The 18,198-nt window shown below is 37.5% G+C and overlaps 2 protein-coding genes across 3 annotated transcripts; one reads left to right on the top strand and one right to left on the bottom strand.

Moving 5' to 3' along the window:
- Positions 1–318: 318 nt before the first annotated feature.
- On the top strand, positions 319–14,213 carry st13 (ST13 Hsp70 interacting protein). Its single transcript, XM_081379184.1, has 13 exons — positions 319–444; positions 749–900; positions 1,147–1,198; positions 1,303–1,387; positions 3,676–3,749; positions 4,407–4,473; positions 4,581–4,665; positions 4,754–4,864; positions 4,963–5,065; positions 10,470–10,586; positions 10,670–10,727; positions 10,940–11,031; positions 13,261–14,213. Exons 2-13 carry the CDS (start codon positions 791–793, stop codon positions 13,390–13,392), a joined length of 1,086 nt encoding a protein of 361 aa, XP_081235310.1. The 5' UTR covers positions 319–444; positions 749–790; the 3' UTR covers positions 13,393–14,213.
- A 1,445-nt stretch (positions 14,214–15,658) lies between these two features.
- rbx1 (ring-box 1, E3 ubiquitin protein ligase) lies at positions 15,659–18,141 on the bottom strand (the record flags this gene model as incomplete). Of its 2 annotated transcripts, XM_081379200.1 has the most annotated exons (5): positions 17,785–18,141; positions 16,770–16,848; positions 16,548–16,618; positions 16,382–16,467; positions 15,659–15,861 (listed from the first exon to the last, which is right to left on the bottom strand). In XM_081379200.1, the coding sequence occupies exons 1-5, from the start codon at positions 17,860–17,862 to the stop codon at positions 15,849–15,851; spliced, it is 327 nt and encodes a 108-aa protein (XP_081235326.1). In that variant the 5' UTR covers positions 17,863–18,141. The 2 variants fall into 2 exon arrangements, with proteins under 2 accessions (XP_081235326.1, XP_081235327.1); XM_081379201.1 differs by lacking the exon at positions 15,659–15,861 and having other exon boundaries at positions 16,378–16,467; positions 17,785–17,879.
- Positions 18,142–18,198: the final 57 nt, after the last annotated feature.

Consider the following 18,198-nt stretch of genomic DNA (forward strand, 5'->3'; position numbering starts at 1 on the left):
AAGGGTGTTGATGGGATTTTATTCAAAGATTCTCTTATAGTGTCAATTACTGTCTGGTTTCACTCTGTAAAAAGTTGGATTTACGATTAGAAAATGTATATAAAGTTTAGTCAAATATAATATATAAATAACTCAAACTTTTATTATTCTAATAGTTTTGCTAATAATAATCATAATATATATATAATAATAATAATAATAATTGCAATAATTATTATTAATATTATTATTATTAAATCTTGAACATGTTTCGTATTTTACTCCAAAATGAACGCAAAGCCAGAAGATTTATTACCCATGTTGTTTTGGTTTGTCATAGTAGCGAGTCAAATTGTCAAATCGCGCCTGTGCAAAATTCACAGTCTCGCGTTCACTGACTGGCGCGTGCAGAGCGAGTTCAATCTCGCGACCATCAAGAGCGTTTCAGGGACTTTGCTCTTTCAGGTACAGCATCAATGTTTATTTTATTTTTTAATTAACATGTATTGAGACAGCTGAATAAAAGAACTATCAAAATACCACGCTTATTTAACAAATTGCGCTTCGTCGCGCATTATTTCCAGAAGCTTCTATTGCAGCGCGTGCGTTAATCCCGTACACCACTAATTACTGGTCATTTACCGCACTGTTGCAGTAGACAGTTTCTTTGGGGTTTTGGCTTCGGTACTATGCATAATTGATTAAGTTAGGGTGCTGATCGGACACGTCGTATGACGGGAATAATAATGCCTGCTTCCTTGTTTTCCAGCACATTATTTTCTCTGCTTGAGTTGGATTCCTGTTGTGGAATATGGACGCACAGAAAGTGTCGGAGTTAAAGGCCTTTGTGCAGCTGTGCAAAGAGAATCCATCTGTGCTGCATCTGCCAGAGATGGGCTTCTTTAAGGCCTGGCTGAAGGGGTCAGTGAATTATGTTGTTATTTGTGTTGTTTATAGTTGTGTGTTTCATTCCAAATGTTATATTAATGATAAAATACAAAATAAATATTGTGTAATGTATGTTTCCATGCCAAAGTTTAGTGCTTATGCTAGCATTCACACCCATGTAATGCATGACATGTGGTTCTCAGAAAGTTACAGTTTCATCCCTTTTCAGTGGAGCCCATAATGACCATTATAAAATGAAAATATGTGATTTTTTTATAGAATGGGAGCAAACATACCATTATCAACAAAGAATGACAGCTACTCATGCAAGGTAAAGGACATTAATCAAAAATTCACTGGCATTATTACCCAGCTTCAAATAAATAAATGTTTGTACTAAAATATTGCCTTGTTTGTGTTTTCGTTTGCTTGTAGGGAAGCTGTCCATGTGATGGGGCTCCCAAAGCAGCTCCAGTATTCGAAACTACCCCGGCATCTGAGACTGAAGAGAGTGAAGTGGGTATGTTGACTCTAATATCTCCTTTAATATCTTTTGTTTGCTTTTCGTATGCCATCTTGATATGCCAAAGCTCTGGCCTTTACTATGGCTTGGTAGTAGCTCTAAACTTTTTCCAGTAATAGCTGATGTCTTACGATATCTCACTCTATGGCAGCATCAGCCTTGTTTTTTTTATTTTCAAACTAGGGCAGTTAGTAGACAATGAAACAGATGTTAACAGAGTTTGATGTGAAGTTTTATTGCAGTACTATGGAGACTTTAGAGACTGAAATATTTTGCCTGCACAGGAAATGTTTTGATATTAACCGCCTATAATATTTGATGTGACAGGAGGAATAATATTTGCGGGTCGGTAATCAATAGGCACGAGCGGACTGCGAGTCAAGTAGCCAAGAGGCTATCTCGACTCAGTTCAGTACTCACTGATAGGCATTTTGCATTTTGAATAAAAGTTTTATCTTTCATGCTGATAAGAGGATCAACGGCCACATATAGGTTACACTGCAGAGGAAAGACAACCGCATTTTAATGCAGAGTGAATCCGCTAAAATATCCCGGATATTAAAGGCTCACATTTGGCTACATGTTTTTTAAATTTATTTTAATTTAAGTGTCTGAATAGCATATGGTATGATTTGAACAAATGTGCAGAGTTTTGTCTACCTGATGTTGATTTAATGCGTGTGCGGTCGCGGTCTTTATGGCTACGTTCAGACGGCAGGTAAATGTGGCCTAAAACCGAATTATTATTATTTTTTGCTCACATGTGACTCAGATCTGTATTTGTCATGACGGTATGAACAGCACAAACCACATGGAATTAGGGCTGGGCGATATGGCCAAAAAAAAATATCACGATCATTTTTTTTTATATCAGTCGATATCGATAATTATCACGATAAAAGTCAAATCTTTATTTCTTTCAAGTTTAAAGGCAGATTTTTTTTCAGACTTCTAAGTGAAAGTTGTAGAAACCAGAGCGTTAACTGGTTTTAAACTACTCTTTATTGTCACACTTGCCAAAACAGGTGAACATTTCACAAATCTGAGGTGGAACATTCAAACATTTGTCATTTTTCCTTAACAAAATAAATATCTTTATTGGACAATTAATTTCTTAGTTTTTGCATGTGCTAATTTTTATTTGGTAAAATGTAATATTGTGACTGTTTGAGTTTTATTAAACTTAACCATTGGTCATCCAGTATCATGCATTTAGATCATGATAACCACAGATGAAACCAGGCATAGCCTGTAGCACCTCTATCATGGCAAAATGTAACTTTATGGTTTCTATGGTATTTGTATGAAAAACCGTAGCCTAAATGCATTATTAAATACTGTAATGATATTCCATTAGTCCTTTAATACATTGTCTACAATAATAATATAATAGTAATATAATAGTAATATAAGTCAATTATAATAATATAATAATAATTCAATATGTATATCCCACATTTCAAGGTGCGGTTAATATTACTAGGGTAACGTTACAGTAAATCCATGGTAAATGATGGGAATTTGTAGACGGAAAAGCCTTCTGACTGTATCGTTGCGCACAGTGTTTCTCCTGTTTGTCAGCGCTGTTTCATCTGCCTTTAAACTGGAGACATTTGTGTTCTTCGCTGAATTCAAGCGCTTCTCACTGGATCTCGTGACGAGAGCGATCAGAGTAAACGCCTCTGCTCTCGTGAGCTCGTGCTCACGCTGCCGTTTGGACTTTGAGCCGAGCGGATAAACGGTCCGTGTGGCGCGCGGTTCAAATGAGTTTCGTTCCGCTTTTGGCGCATAAACATTATCGAACATTTATCGAACTCTTGATATCGTTTTATCGAGAAAAAATTATATCGCGATAATTATCGTTATCGTTTTATCGCCCCGCCCTACATGGAATCTGATCTTTTCAATTCTGATTTGGGCCACTTCCATATGTGGTACTAAATCCAATACAGGTCAGATGTTTTGCAATGCGACCTCAGTCTAAACCGTCAAATTCATGCGACTTTTACGTCACTCTAGAGCAATATTCGCCACAAATCTTCGCTCATGGGAGTCAATTCAAAGATTTTACATACCCGACATTATCAGGAAAGTTTCAAAAGGTAGTCAGTGGAAGGACAGTGATGTTTTAGAGCTCAAAAGTATTACAGTGACAGCTCTATATACAAGCAGAACATCATAAACTTTGCATCTCAGAGTGGAGATATGCTCTTATTTTGTAACAACTGTTTCTTATAGTTACATTATGCTGTTATGTGAACATGACCTGGCATTCATTTCTCCAGAAATCGACAATGAAGGAGTGATTGAGCCTGACACAGATGCTCCTCAGGAGATGGGTGATTACGAGAACCTGGAGGTAAATGCAGTGACTGCACAATGGCCATTTTATTTGTAGCAATAAAGGGCACACATCATGAAAAATCAATTTTCATTATCCTTTGAGATAAGAGTTTTTTTATCCACGATTTTGCAATCTTGCAATTGTAGCAATGAATGCAAATTCAAGCAATCGCTGAATCATTTGTGGCATCTTGCATTTTTTCCTCGTTTCTGAAAAAAAAAGAAATTATCTGAGGGAGGATGTAATAGTGTTATTAGATAAACAATTTTAATATTTTGAATGAATAGTCATGCAAGAGTAAAAATTGCAAAAACAATATCGCAAACAATAGTAAAAAGTCAAAACATTGTCCAATGTTCAATCAAAAACATTTTCAAAATGTCAAAACATGAAATAATAATTTAAACCATTTGAAATGTATAACTTGTAATCTGTTACATTGTACATTTACATTTAATCATTTAGCAGATGCTTTTATCCAAAGCGACGTACAAATGAGGAGAACGTACAAGCATCTGTGTGTCTAGCATAATTCTGTATTGTCAGCAAAGTTGCTGGACAGAATTTACTGTATCTGGTTGTGATCAATGTTTGTTAAAGGCTTAAATCATGCTCTTAATATAAAGTGAAATTATACAAATGGGATGATGGATCCACTTTCTTTAATCTCAGATCACAGATGAGATGATGGACCAGGCCAATGAGAAGAAGATGGAAGCCATTGAAGCGTTGGGAGATGGTGAGCTTCCTCTTACTTAAAATTATAACCATAGTTTACATTTCCTTAGTAGTGGTAATAATTCATGATAAAATCATGGGGTTCAACAAAACATATCGATTTTTCAGGTGACCTACAGAAAGCTCTAGACATCTTCACAGAGGCCATCAAACTCAACCCAAAATTGGCCATTTTGTACGCCAAAAGAGCCAGGTATTAACCAATCCCTGCTTTGGTTTTTACCGACCAGTTTTCTGATTGGCTGCGGTGCTGATTGCCTGAATCTGTTTGTGTCTTGCAGTGTTTATGTGAAGATGCAGAAACCCAGCGCTGCCATCAGAGACTGTGACAGAGCCATCGACATCAACCCAGACTCAGCCCAGCCTTATAAATGGAGGGGGAAGGCGCACAGGTAACAGACTGAATGAAGAGACGTCGTTTCTGGCTTGACACTTCACTTTGTGTTGTGCTCAGTGTTCTCCTGCTGATGAAGATCTCTCGTTCTTACAGGTTGCTTGGCCATTGGGAGGAAGCCGCTCGAGACCTGGCGATGGCCTGTAAGCTGGATTATGATGACGAGGCCAGTGCTATGCTGAAAGAAGTCCAACCAAAGGTATCCGTGCTGAACTCTTGTTTATGACTCTTCCTCAACAACATCTGAGCTGGTGTGATTATTTTTTGGGGAAAAGTTGTGGTAACTGCCATCCAGAGAACCCTCGATCATTTGATTTTTAGGCCCCACCGATTGTCCACAATAATATTTGAAGGCTAACCCCCAACCCCAATTTCTACCAGATAAAATGTTTTTGACCTTTTACATAACTAGAAAGAACTGTTTTAGACCACAATAATTTATTAGTATGGTGTAGATGCTCCTTTTGCGGCTAATAGGCATCAATTAATCTTGGGAATGACAAATACAATTCCTTCACAGTGGCCAGAAAGATTTTGAGCCATTCCTCTTCCAGAACAGTGGCCAGGTACAAAAACTAATACAAATGACAAAAAACACATTTAAATAAAACTGAAAATACAAAAATAACAGCTAGCTCAACATATTAATAAATACTATAATAGTATATAAATAATAATAAAATAACACAGTCTCTCATCCCATTTGACATCCAGAACATAATCTGGTATGACAAAATACCGCACCTCTGATACCGCAGCGGCAACCCTGCAATGTGGCCAAATATATATATATATATACAGTTTCAATTATTCAGACACCTGCTGAAAGTTACACTTGTAAAATAAATGACTTCGGATAAGATAACAAAATATAAAAGCATCCAAATATTAATTTTGGGTTGACTGTATAAGCACAGATTGCATGTCCTCTGAAATGCACATCATTGTGAGTTTCATTGCTGAAACTATTGTATTTGTTTCAAAATATTTATTATAAGAAACAAATTTTAATTTATTAAAATAATTTATTAGTATGGTGTAGGGCGTCATGGTGTATGGTGTATATATATATAATTTCATCTTGAGAATGAGACATACAATTCCTTCACAGTGGCCAGAAAGATTTTGAGCCTTCCAGACAGTGGCCAGGGGCCTCATTTATAAACGTTACGTACGCACAAAAGGCGTACGCCGATCTCTACACAATAATTGGTATTTATAAAAAGCTAACTTGACGGGAAAATGTGCGGTCCTTCACGCAAACTCTGACCCAGGCGTACGCACAAAAACGGGTGAAATGAGAAATGGCGACACCGTCGGCAGATGAAAGAAACACGTAAAAGTGTGTGAATATTAGACCGTTGTGTAAAAGAAATGGCAATACTGCCTCTCACAATAACATGAAGACTTCACAAAGCAAGTCTTACAATTAACAGCCTACACAAACACCCGTTTGATCGATCTGCAGTGTAAAACAAACAAAATCAAATGAAGATTACAACAGAAATGCAAATTAACACATTTGCAAAAAGAAAAGTGAAATATGTTAATAGGGATTCCCCAATAATTGCGGCCAGTCTCTCATCAAGAGGGGTCAGCTCCGGTGTCCCCTTTCCTCCACCCGTGGCAGACACACTCTGGCGATGGAGCGCTAGACGCTTTTTTGCATCGACTGTCATCATGTCCGACCATTTCTTTTTTTATTTCGGCCACGGTCCGAAGTTGTGAGGCTGCAGGATTAACGATGTCTGCAACCTACTGTTACCCACAGTAACTGCCATACAGGCTAGAATTGTGAAACATTATTGGATAATTCTTATAATTGACATTTCTCTTGGCCAATTGGAATCTTAGCACTTGCGTCAGAATCTTGAAGCACATAGCGTTAGCTGAGCTCGCCATTGGATGAGATGCATTGAACTTGTTTTAGCTCCCGCCAAAGTCTTATTTGATCGGTGAGTAATGTAGATGAACTGCTGCAGAACGAGCAGAGAGAGAGAGAGAGAGAGAGAGAGAGAGAGAGAGAGAGAGAGAGAGACGGTCGCGTGCACACTCTCTCTCTTCGGAGCCAGGAGAAAGTGTAAACAAGACTACACTGTCTTCCTCTCTCTCCCTCGCACATATTAATCAAAATAAATCGACACGGTGGTTAAAGGTCGGAAGACCTTTTAGGTCGGAAGTTTCATGTGAATTTCCGCTGGGCTGGGTGTGAATTGTCCTAAATAAGTTACCTTATCTTCTCTGAAAAGCGTTCCGAACATTCAGCTGACATAAAACAACACTTTAATTAGGGCTGGGCGATATGGATTTTTTTTTTATCACGATATGTTTTTCCATATTGATCGATCTCGATTCTTATCACGATATGTAGTTTTTGCAGATTCTGCCAGTGTAAGGGACATCCTGAAGCTTGAAGAAACAAGATATTCACTGAAACTTTAGAATAAAGATTAATAACATAAAAAATTAAACAATATGCCTTTCAATAATGAGCACAAAATATTTTTGTTAAGGTCTTCATGCAGCCAAAGGATTCACATTACACTCCCACATTGTATGAATCTTTCTATTGGTCAAGAGAGCAGCGTATTTGGAGGTATTGAAAAATGCAAAAATAAAAGGTTGTGCACATCATTTGTAATTGCAAACATCATGAGTCATCTCCCTTTATACAATAATACAAACTTTTACTTATTGAAACATTGTATATAAACTAACAGCTGTGACAACTATAACATCAAATTGCTTTGGCTGGACAGTGAACATCTCAAGTACAAAAAGAGTAAACATGGCCCTGGCACAAATACTACCTGAAAGATTAAGGTAGATCTCTAGAATTGTTTTATAAGTAGAATGAAATCTGAGCCAAAATTGCACAAATATGTAAACATAGTAAACCAAGGGCTGGGCGATATATCACATGACATTGTTTATAGGCACATCTCGTCAGTAAAGCCGGTTCCTTGATTAGAAGTAAATCGCCATCACCTGCTTTCAGATGGAGTGGCATTTACAACACAGAGACGTAGTTAACTGGCAAGCTGAGCCATATCGCATTAATTATCACGGATCGCCTGTGATAATTAATGCGATATGGCTCAGCTTGTCAGCTGTCTGCCATATCCAAACCACGTCCACACAATTGACGTCGTGTTACCTTTTTTTTCAACAATGTCTTCGGTCTCGAGTTATGTAGTGATGTCGCCTTCACAGTCGGCATTATTTTCGCTGTCCTCAACTTCAGTTTCGCTAATTTTTTTATCCTTTTTACAACTTTTTTCCCTCTCTCTCAGTCTCCTTCTGTTTACTGTAGTAGCCACGCTGCTCGCTGAGAAGTGGGCGTGTCCTACCGGCAGCCGGCAGGCGGCAGATACTGTTGCGCTTAGTTTTTCATGTGATATGATATCGAATAATATGTCCCAAGCATATTATCGAAATCGTTCAGAATATTATCGCGATCCCGTATCGAGATCGAATTATCGCCCAGCCCTAACTTTAATTAAACGAAAAAAAACTATCCAGTGATGAAATGTTTTCTGTGTTGACACAAATCTTGGATATCCATGTCCTAACTGCTGGGATAATCACACAACACGCATGACACGTCCAATTCGCGAACTAATGACTCCTTTGAACCGATTCATTTTAATGAATGGTTATTAAAATCGGATCGATAATCAGAATCGTCAATGGCATTATTATTGATAAAATCTTATCAATTCCCATCCCTATGTGAAGACAGTAAAATTATAATCAAACATTAAAGAACATTCATGTTTTTTTAATAGTTTTTTTTTTAGAGTTAAAAGATTAAAACATTTCGCTAACATGAGGTCCTATTGTGTCACTGTCAGTCTTTTTACATCAGTGCAAAACTAGGGTATGCAGATTAAGACCACTATGTGTCAAATGTGTCATTTGCATATTAAAATCACAAATCCCCATCCGCCCCCCCGCGACACTGTCACCTTTTTTACTCTGAGGAGTTTGCAGGTCTGATTACCACTTTCAAGCCCCAGAAAGGTAGTAAAGACATCATGAAAGTAATCCATGTGACTAGAGTGGTTTAAACTCAATTTTAATTAGTTTGCACAAAAAAAGCATAATTTACCACTTCATTTACAAAGTATTAATCTCCAACGCATTCACGCAACAACATCCACTCTCGCGTCAACACAACACACATGCGCCGTGGTGTAGAGACCTGCGCGGGACACAATTTTCAGTCCCGCTCCCGCCCGCTCCCGCAGTGTTCAGTCCCGCTCCCGCAAAGATTTGTTATTTTTAGTCCCGCTCCCGCCCGCATCTGTGATATTATGTCCCGCTCCCGCCCGCAAATGCCCGCAAGACGGCAGGCAGGATGTATGTTCACGAACTGTCTCACGAAAGGTCTTGGAAAAAAAATGCGATTTGTGTCCGTTTGTATGTTAACACCTTTTGGCATTTATGGCAGCAGGTAAAAGGTAGTTGATTCCCCTCTCCATCATGCACAACCGAAAAAGACTGCCAAATGTCTGATTTGATGTTTCGTGATATTTGTTTTGTAGTAGCCTAAATGTGCCTTTCTTTAGAGAAGTGCTTACATCTGAAGCACTAGAGGTGCTCTTTTCCTCGTCCATGCTGTCTATTTTGAACTTAAAGCTTTCGAATTCGAACACGGAGCAACATGAAGGAATTGTCTCTAAACAAGTGTGCGTGAGATTAGGCCCCGCCCTACCCTAAACGGCAACATCCAAGTTTAGGCTGCTTAAAACGTTTTTATTGCTGCCAAACAGAATCTCCCTCACAACTACAAATTATGTACGCTACTTTAATCATTTATATATTTTACTTTACACTCATATTTAATTCGCGGGAGTGCAGCGTATCATCCCCCCCCCCGCCCGCACCCGCAAGTGCACCTTCATCATCCCGCCCGCTCCCGCAATGACCTTTTAAAATTTGTCCCGCGCCGCTCTGTTTTGCGTCGGGCCCTGCGGGAGTGCAGGACTCTACCGTGGTGCTCTCGTGAACGTGCGTTGGAGATTAATATTTTGTAAATAATAAATTGTGCTTTTTTTGAGCAAACAATAAAATTGAGGTTAAACCTCTGGAGTCACATGGATGTTTTATGATGTTTTTTTTCTACCTTTCTTGGGCTTGAAAGTGGTTGCTTAAGCGGTCAATGGAGGAATGGAAAGATCTCAGATTTCATCAAAAACATCTTCATTTGTGTTCCGAAGATGAACGAAAGTCTTACAGGTTTAGCAAGACATGAGGATGAATAATTAATGACAGAATTGAAATTTTCTTTTGTCACATGACAATTTTTTTTTAAAGGGCTTCCTACATGTTGGATATATATATTTTTCTGTAATTTAATATATATATATATTTTTAATATTTAAAGAATTAAAAGATCTGGACACAAACAATAGTATTTTATTTATTTATTTAAAAGCATATTACTATCACTTAAATTATTGATGTACTGTAAGTAATAGTAATTGTTTTCTTTAAAAAATATCCAAACAGAATCTCCCTCACAACTACAAATTGTTTTCTTTAAAAAATATCCAAAAACTTCAGTGTGTCTCATTTGATCCCACCGCTCTCTCTCACAGGCCAACAAACTCATTGAGCACCGGCGCAAGTATGAACGCAAGCGAGAGGAACGGGAGATCAGAACGCGGCAAGAACGAGTGAAGAAAGCGAGGGAGGAGCATGAAAAGGCACAGAAGGTAAGAAATTAATTGATTTGCATCAGGCCACTGAATCATCATTTCCTGCAGAGTTGGTCCTGTTAATATGCGTTTGTGTGTAGGAAGAGGAAGCCAGACAAGAGGCCGGAGGGGCACATGGAGGATTCCCAGGATTCCCAGGTATCTTCCATTAAACTATATATATTTATATATATTTATATATATATATTTATATATATATAATAAACCTGTTTTATTCAGAATAGTGCACTACTAAAATGATTTATTCCAAAATGAAACAAGATTACTGTTGATGTAACAGATTAAGGTAATATGAAAAGCAGAATTCAGCACATCGGTCTCTGATGTTGACATTTGTTCTGATCCTTCAGGAGGTGCTGGTTTCCCAGGTGGAGCTCCTCCGTTTGGAATGCCTGGACTTAATGAGCTATTCAATGACCCTGAGGTTCTCATGGCCATGCAGGTAAAATAAACCACATATTGCTGAGCAGCACGACAGTGAGGTTGCATAAGTACTATTTGGATGGGATTAGCTTTACAAGAGTAGATTGAGTAATGTAATTTTACCACAGGACGTCTGTAATAATAATGGCTAATTCACACGAGATAAGAAATCTCAGTAAAACTAGCAGAAGTGGGAGGAGTAACTCGATTTACGCACCGCCGTCCTGTCATCATGCGTGCATTATTTTGCTTCCTGATATCATGTGCGCAAACACATTTAACCTTTATATATATATATACCTCTATATATATATATAAACCAGTTATGTCGGTCGAACGATGTATTAATTAACTTCAGATTGGATTGTGTTGGTAATAGGCACTTGCCTAACACTAAAAGAAGTTTTGTGGCTTTAACAAGTGCTTTCGATCTTCTTTCTGATCTGAATGGTATGTGGAAAACACTTGAGTTTTGCCACAGACTTGTCCCAGCGTCTAGAACGCAGCTGAATGCATTTTCATGCATTTTTAGTTCACAAATATTCAACTATTGTTCAAAAGTTTGGATTTTTTTTTTTTTTAAGTTGGTTAGGATTTTTTTTAATGTTTTTTAAAAAGTCTCTTATGATCAACAAGGCTGAATTTATTAGATCACAAATACAGTAAAATTGTTGAAATATTATTACAATTTAAAATAACTTTTCCATTTGAATATGTTTTAAAAATTTAGTTATTCCTGTAATGACAAAGTAAAATTTTCAGCAGCATCATTACTCCAGTCTTCAGTGTCACATGATCCTTCAGAAATCATTCTAATATGATGATTAGATGATTAAGAAACATTTCTTATCAATGTTAAAAACAGCTGTGCTGCTTAATATTTTTGTGGTAATCTGGATAGGTTTTTTTTGTTTGTTTGTTTTTCCTGGATAAGTTTTTGATTTTATATATATATATATATATATAAAATGTACAAGTCACTTTTTATTAGTTTAATAACATCCTTGCTGAAAAAAGTTTATTTCATTCAATTTCATTTTATTTTTAAACCATACTGATCTCGAACTTTTGAACGATATTATAAATTTGATTCTTTCACTGTTTAGTAAACGATTCATTTTTATTGCGGTCACTTTTAAACATTTACATTGATTACTTCCGTCTAACTATTAAAGGTCCCATTCTTCGTGATCCCATGTTTCAAACTTTAGTTAGTGTGTAATGTTGTTGTTAGTGTATAAATAATATCTGTAAAATTATAAAGCTCAAAGTTCAATGCCAAGCGAGATATTTTATTTAACAGAAGTCGCCTACATCGAACGGCCCGTTTGGACTACATCCCTCTACATCCTTCTTTAATGACGTCACTAGAACCGTTTTTTGACTAACCTCCGCCCACAGGAATGCTCCCTCAACTCTACCGAAATTTGTTTATGTACTTGCGCACTTCCAATAACTTACTGTGTTTACTCAGCTCTTACGGTGATTTTCTGAAGTAAAACTGATGCTTCATCTTTTGTGTGATGTACAATAAACTTTATTAAACTCATCAGTATATGTTTGATCATCATTCGGACAGCAGACTTGTAGGCTATTAATAAATAATGGATACATACAAGCAGATGACAAATACATTATAATTACCATAATTAAACTACTAAACTATACCCGTTTCATCTCTATACAGCACTCTGACTCTGTAGGCATTATTGTCCGACTCGAAATGAACACCGTTACTGAGAGTTTCTGATATTATCATCATTCCGTGAGATTAATTTTTCCTGAGAGACTGAGCGCGAGCTCATGAAGCTCCGCCCCCTGTGCCGTCCAGCAGCAGCTCATTTGCATTTAAAGGGCACACACTAAAACAGCGCGTTTTTCTGAGCCCCAAAAAATGACAATTTAAACATGCTGTAAAAAATGATCTGTTGGGTATTTTGAGCTGAAACTTCACATACACACTCTGGGGACATCAGAGACTTATTTTACATCGTGTGAAAAGGGGCATAATACGGGACCTTTAAGATGCCTGGTTGTTTATCTGATGAACTTGTTATTTGTATATAACACACTTTGGGGAATTACTTGCTCACACTTGGGGTTAATTGGGCTAGTTAGCAACCATATAGTATTGGATCGAATTCATAAATGTCCATAATAACCTCTCCTGTATATGACATACCTGAGCATCTCAGCTGACTGTAATATCTACATGATGGTTAATTGTTAATGCATTCTCATTTTCCAGGACCCAGAGGTGATGGCAGCGTTCCAGGATGTGGCGCAGAACCCCGCCAACATCGCCAAGTACCAGGGCAACCCCAAGATCATGGCCCTGATCAACAAACTCAGCTCCAAGTTTGGCGGCCAACAGCCCTAAAAAAGGCCTAAAGAGTTGATGTTCAGTTCCAATACTCTGCTGTAGCTTTTTCTCACTGGGTTTCTTGGCATATATTACAGACAGTACTTAACTTAGAAGCTGTTTAACTAAAGTTACTGATTTTAGATATGTCTGGACTGTACTGATGACAGCAGAAGAAACTATGAAAGAGTATCGGAACAAGATCAGAGAGATGGGGTGCTTTTTTGAGGGTGGGGGTGGGGGGGTCGCTTGCTTGAGTGAAGCATGAACTGTAAGAATTGGGTTTATTCTTGTAACGTTTTGCTGGGGACAAATTATTGTGTGCGCTTCACTGAGGCTAACACATTTAGCACTTATGATCCTGGTCTCCAGATCGTCCTGGATTCTGGATTTGAGCGACTATTCTAGCTGACAGTTGCTGCATAGACAAACTGGATTTAACAAACGTGTCCATTCAGCAGCCAATCATTCCAGGGATTTAGTCGTCTTATCACCTTTATTCATTGAGATTGATAGATAGCTTGTTTGCGGTCTTATGTGGCGGACTGGAGATCTGGTTTCATATCATTCTTGGGGTCTAGACTATATTCATACATATAAATTCTTATTTCCTGTCCAAAGCAATCAGTCAATCACTTCCTGTTAAGATTTCATGGGTGTTCCTTTCAAATGTTTTTTTATTAATGTTCCTCACCCTCTGTTACTTGGCATTGCTTTTTGTCTCTCATCAATCCCAAAAAAATTTTAAGTTAAATTGTGATCAACTTCCTTATTGTGACACATTTGCATCTTGTATGGAATTTCATGATTTAATTCAATAAACATTTTGGTTGTTGCAAGTGTAAGGTGGCTGTTTATTTACTGCTGTTAAATTATGGTTGGTTTAAGTTTTTTTTTTTTTTTTCATATGACGGAAGTCAATGTGTTAATTTAAGAAATAAAGTCAAAGGTTTGAAGCGACATGATTAAATAATGACAGATTTTTCATTTTGAGTGGATTTACCTTCGCTCAGTGAGATGGATGCACAAATATTTGTGTCTCAAATGTGACTCAGTGGACTATTGTAGCCAAATCAGGACCTAATAAGGTTAAATAAAATAACTATTAGCATCCACACCAACTGCACAATATTGTTCTGTTTATTATAAGCACCCGCTGCTGTTTTGTCTGTTGCTTTAAATGCTCCAGCTCCTCAGAGCAGGATGGATTCTGATTGGCTGTCAATGTTTTTATCGTTCATCAGATGGAAAAATCTTACAAAACTAGTGCTACACGGGTGGCACATTTAATCTAATATAATCTAATTTAATATTTAAAGTAGGTAGGCGTAAAATTATGAGGATGAAATACTCAAAGGCACTCAACGTGGTGAAGTATAAAGCTTTTAATCCACTGGGCTAAATCTTTAAAAACTGTTAAAAGTGTAGATCTTACGCGTTTCGGCTACACAGCCTTCTTCAGGATACATGTCAATTGTTCAAACAAGTCTTCTTAAACTATTAAAACTCGTTCTGAAAGTGATTTCAGCAATATCGCGTCTCTGTGCCGTTATCGTTATAGTTGTGGTGGACAGTTATTCTTTTAAATTTAGTTATACCATGGTCTGGGTGAATACTCGATTCTGATTGGCTGCAGGGTGTCCGTTAAAAAGTGATAGAGGATACCTAGTAAATAAACCGTCAGGCGTAACCAGGGAAACCAAGTTATTGTTTGTAAAAACTTTAGATTTCGATTGTAAAACTAATTAAAATATAAACTAATGTTTTAAAAATGTGTTATTTGGCAAGTGACCGTGGTATAAGCGGGTTAATGCCCTTCGAGGTGTCCATTGTCAGGTATTAATGGACTTCGGCGGAGGCAACCGTTCTCCGCAGTCGTCCTCGGTATTAACCATAGGTATTAACCCTTACATCATTTTTTTAAACTATATCTTTATAGTATACAGGCCTTTAAAATCCAGTACTATAATCAGTATGTAATGTAATACTAATATAACATAGTACTGTATATAATATTCACAGAATTACATTAGTGTCTCTTCACTTGTGCACTGATCAACAATCTGCTTCCATCACTTATAGATTATATTTAGATTATTTTTTAACTCTTAATATTTAGAATCTGAGAATTCTAATCATATTATTCTTTTATTGTTATTATTTTAACAAGAGATGGAGCAGCCTGGGCTTTTAAAGTCTCTTAGATGAAGCCATCATGTAAATAGCAGCATAGAAATGTCTAAGTAATGTGTAAGAAGAATAGGATGCAATTGAAACTGACAGCTGTATTTAGAGGGACTTTATTGATCATTTACAGCTTTGAATGCTGTACACAGCACAGAAATAAAAAACAAGCATAATAATCCCAATGTGGACTTTAACAGGGAGAGAATTATGGCATCTAAACAAAAATACAGTTGGAAGAAAAGCAAATCCTGGATCTGAAGCACAAACACTGGGTCGTCCAGACGTCGCTAATGGCCATACCTGGAAACCAGAGCAACATTAGATCAGCAATAACACAAGTGTGAACATGTACAACCAACAAAAGACATGTCAGGAACACCAATGCAACTTTCCAATGATAAAGTTATAGAAAACACTAATAATGGAGGGAAACATAAGTAAATGGTTAACTGTGCTAAAAACTGATTCAAATCATTATTTTTTTTATATATGCCCTTTCAACCTTTAATCAACTTCCTCTCCCACTTGCAGCTCATCTCTTCTCTGATGATGTGTTCACTGGCGTGAGGGCGGGGCAACCTGTCACTCACATGACATCACAGCAACAGCAAACCACAACCATCCAATCTATTCTAGAGTGACAAAAGCAAGTCCCGCCCTACAGTTTTTCTTGTTCGAGAAGTCGTTTCACTCGGATATACGTCAATAGGGAAGAAAAAACAATCGCAACTTCCATTTTATGCCTTTAACGTTAAGTAGGATACTCTATTAATACACTTCCTCAGTCTGCCACTTTTAATAAAGAAACAAAATCACTTACTTCTGAAACTCCCACTCTCTGTTGTCCAGGGGACACACCTGTCTGGTCTTCAGCCAGCGAGAGATGCAGTGGAAATGAAACGCGTGCTGCAGAACCAAAAGCACACAGTTAGAACCAAAATGAACAGACCTAGAGATCAAGCAGTGTGAGTGTGTGTGTTACTCACATTGCAGACTCCCCAGGCCACTGTACACTCCTCTGATGTAGCTGATGCCTGATTGGCCTGACACTCTATACCTGAAGGAAATACAGGTGTTAAAAATGAACTGGACGTAAATGACCATGACATCTGACTTAAAAGCAGTTCACAGTGAGTTAAACAAGAAACAAAGCAGAGAATGCCGTCAGATTAAAAGATCACTAGGCCCAAATAGTAGTTGATACTCACAGAGGTCCATAATGTGATTTCTACAAATGGCACAGTTGTCCACCACAATGTCCCAAGCCCACAGAGCCACGGCATTCCACTGCAAGAGAAACAGTTCAACCAATCAGATCTCAACACAATCACATTGAAATCTGTAAATATTTAGTCAGTTTTAAATCGAATTTGATCTCATTCGCAAGTTTTCGTATGATCGGCGTATGCCCCGACGAAGTCAGTGACAGTTATGTTAAGGGGTTTACATATGTATTTCTAAAAAATATGTTTTTTAATGGAAGCCTGTTTCCACCACAGAATAATAAAAGGTAAATTCAACTTTTTAATCTCACAATTCTGAGGGGGAAAAAAGTGAGCATTGTGAGATTAAAAAAAATATATTTTGTGATCATTTTTTATTTCATGATACTTTCATATAGGCTTATACCATGGTACTAGATGGTTACCATGTTCATTGTAACGTTACTTAAAAACCGCATAGTACTACTCTGATACAAGTTCAGAAAATGTTATAATCAGACGAAGGCCTGAATCCTGAATTCTGAATCCTGGAAGGCGCACATGATGTCCAAAATGATGAAATCGAACGTTCGGAATAAGTCAACGAGAAACTTTCGGAACCCGCCCATCATTTCCCGAAAAAGTTATCTCGGTAGGCAGCTCCCATCGGATTCTCCTGACTCCCATCTGTGTTTCAATTCTAGTGGCCTGGTTTGATAATCTGTCGGATTACGCAGCAGAATTTACTAGAATTCGAATAAGGGACGCCCAAGTTACATGTGTTTGCTTGATATAAGACTCTACATATTCTCGTGACATATTAAAAGCTGTTTGTTAATAATAATAATAATAAAAAACATCCATTTGTTGAAGATGATGTAAAAATGGAGCGGAGCAGCTAATGCTAACCGGGGATTATAAACACGTCGCTATGGAAGACTTTAAAAGTTAAGAAGACTAAAATAAATAACTGTATGTATACTTAACATCAACCCTTCACATTTACTTCTCAATCCGTTACCTTTTTCACTTCAAAACGCTTCTTGCTGGCTCCACTGTTAGCTCCACTCGGGGTGTCCACATCCATCGCAGCCGCCATGTTTGTTAATGGTCTGCTCTCTCGCGAGAGTTAATGAGATCGCCTCGTTCCTCAGTTTAATAATCAGCGATAGGTTTTAATCATAAAACAATTCTGTGTCTTTTTAGACCTCTGCTTATTTTAACAATATTAATATATTCAAAACTGGCTTTTCTCAACAGATCTATTGTAAAGTAGAGTCGACTATACTGTTATGTTGGTAAATGGAAAACATTAGGTTCCACCGAGATTTGAACTCGGATCGCTGGATTCAGAGTCCAGAGTGCTAACCATTACACCATGGAACCAGATGGAAGCATTAGTGAAATATTTCCGTAATTAAAGGAACGTTACTAT

This window comes from Scardinius erythrophthalmus (genome assembly GCF_964197995.2).
Source record: "Scardinius erythrophthalmus genome assembly, chromosome: 1".
Taxonomy (NCBI): domain Eukaryota; kingdom Metazoa; phylum Chordata; class Actinopteri; order Cypriniformes; family Leuciscidae; genus Scardinius; species Scardinius erythrophthalmus.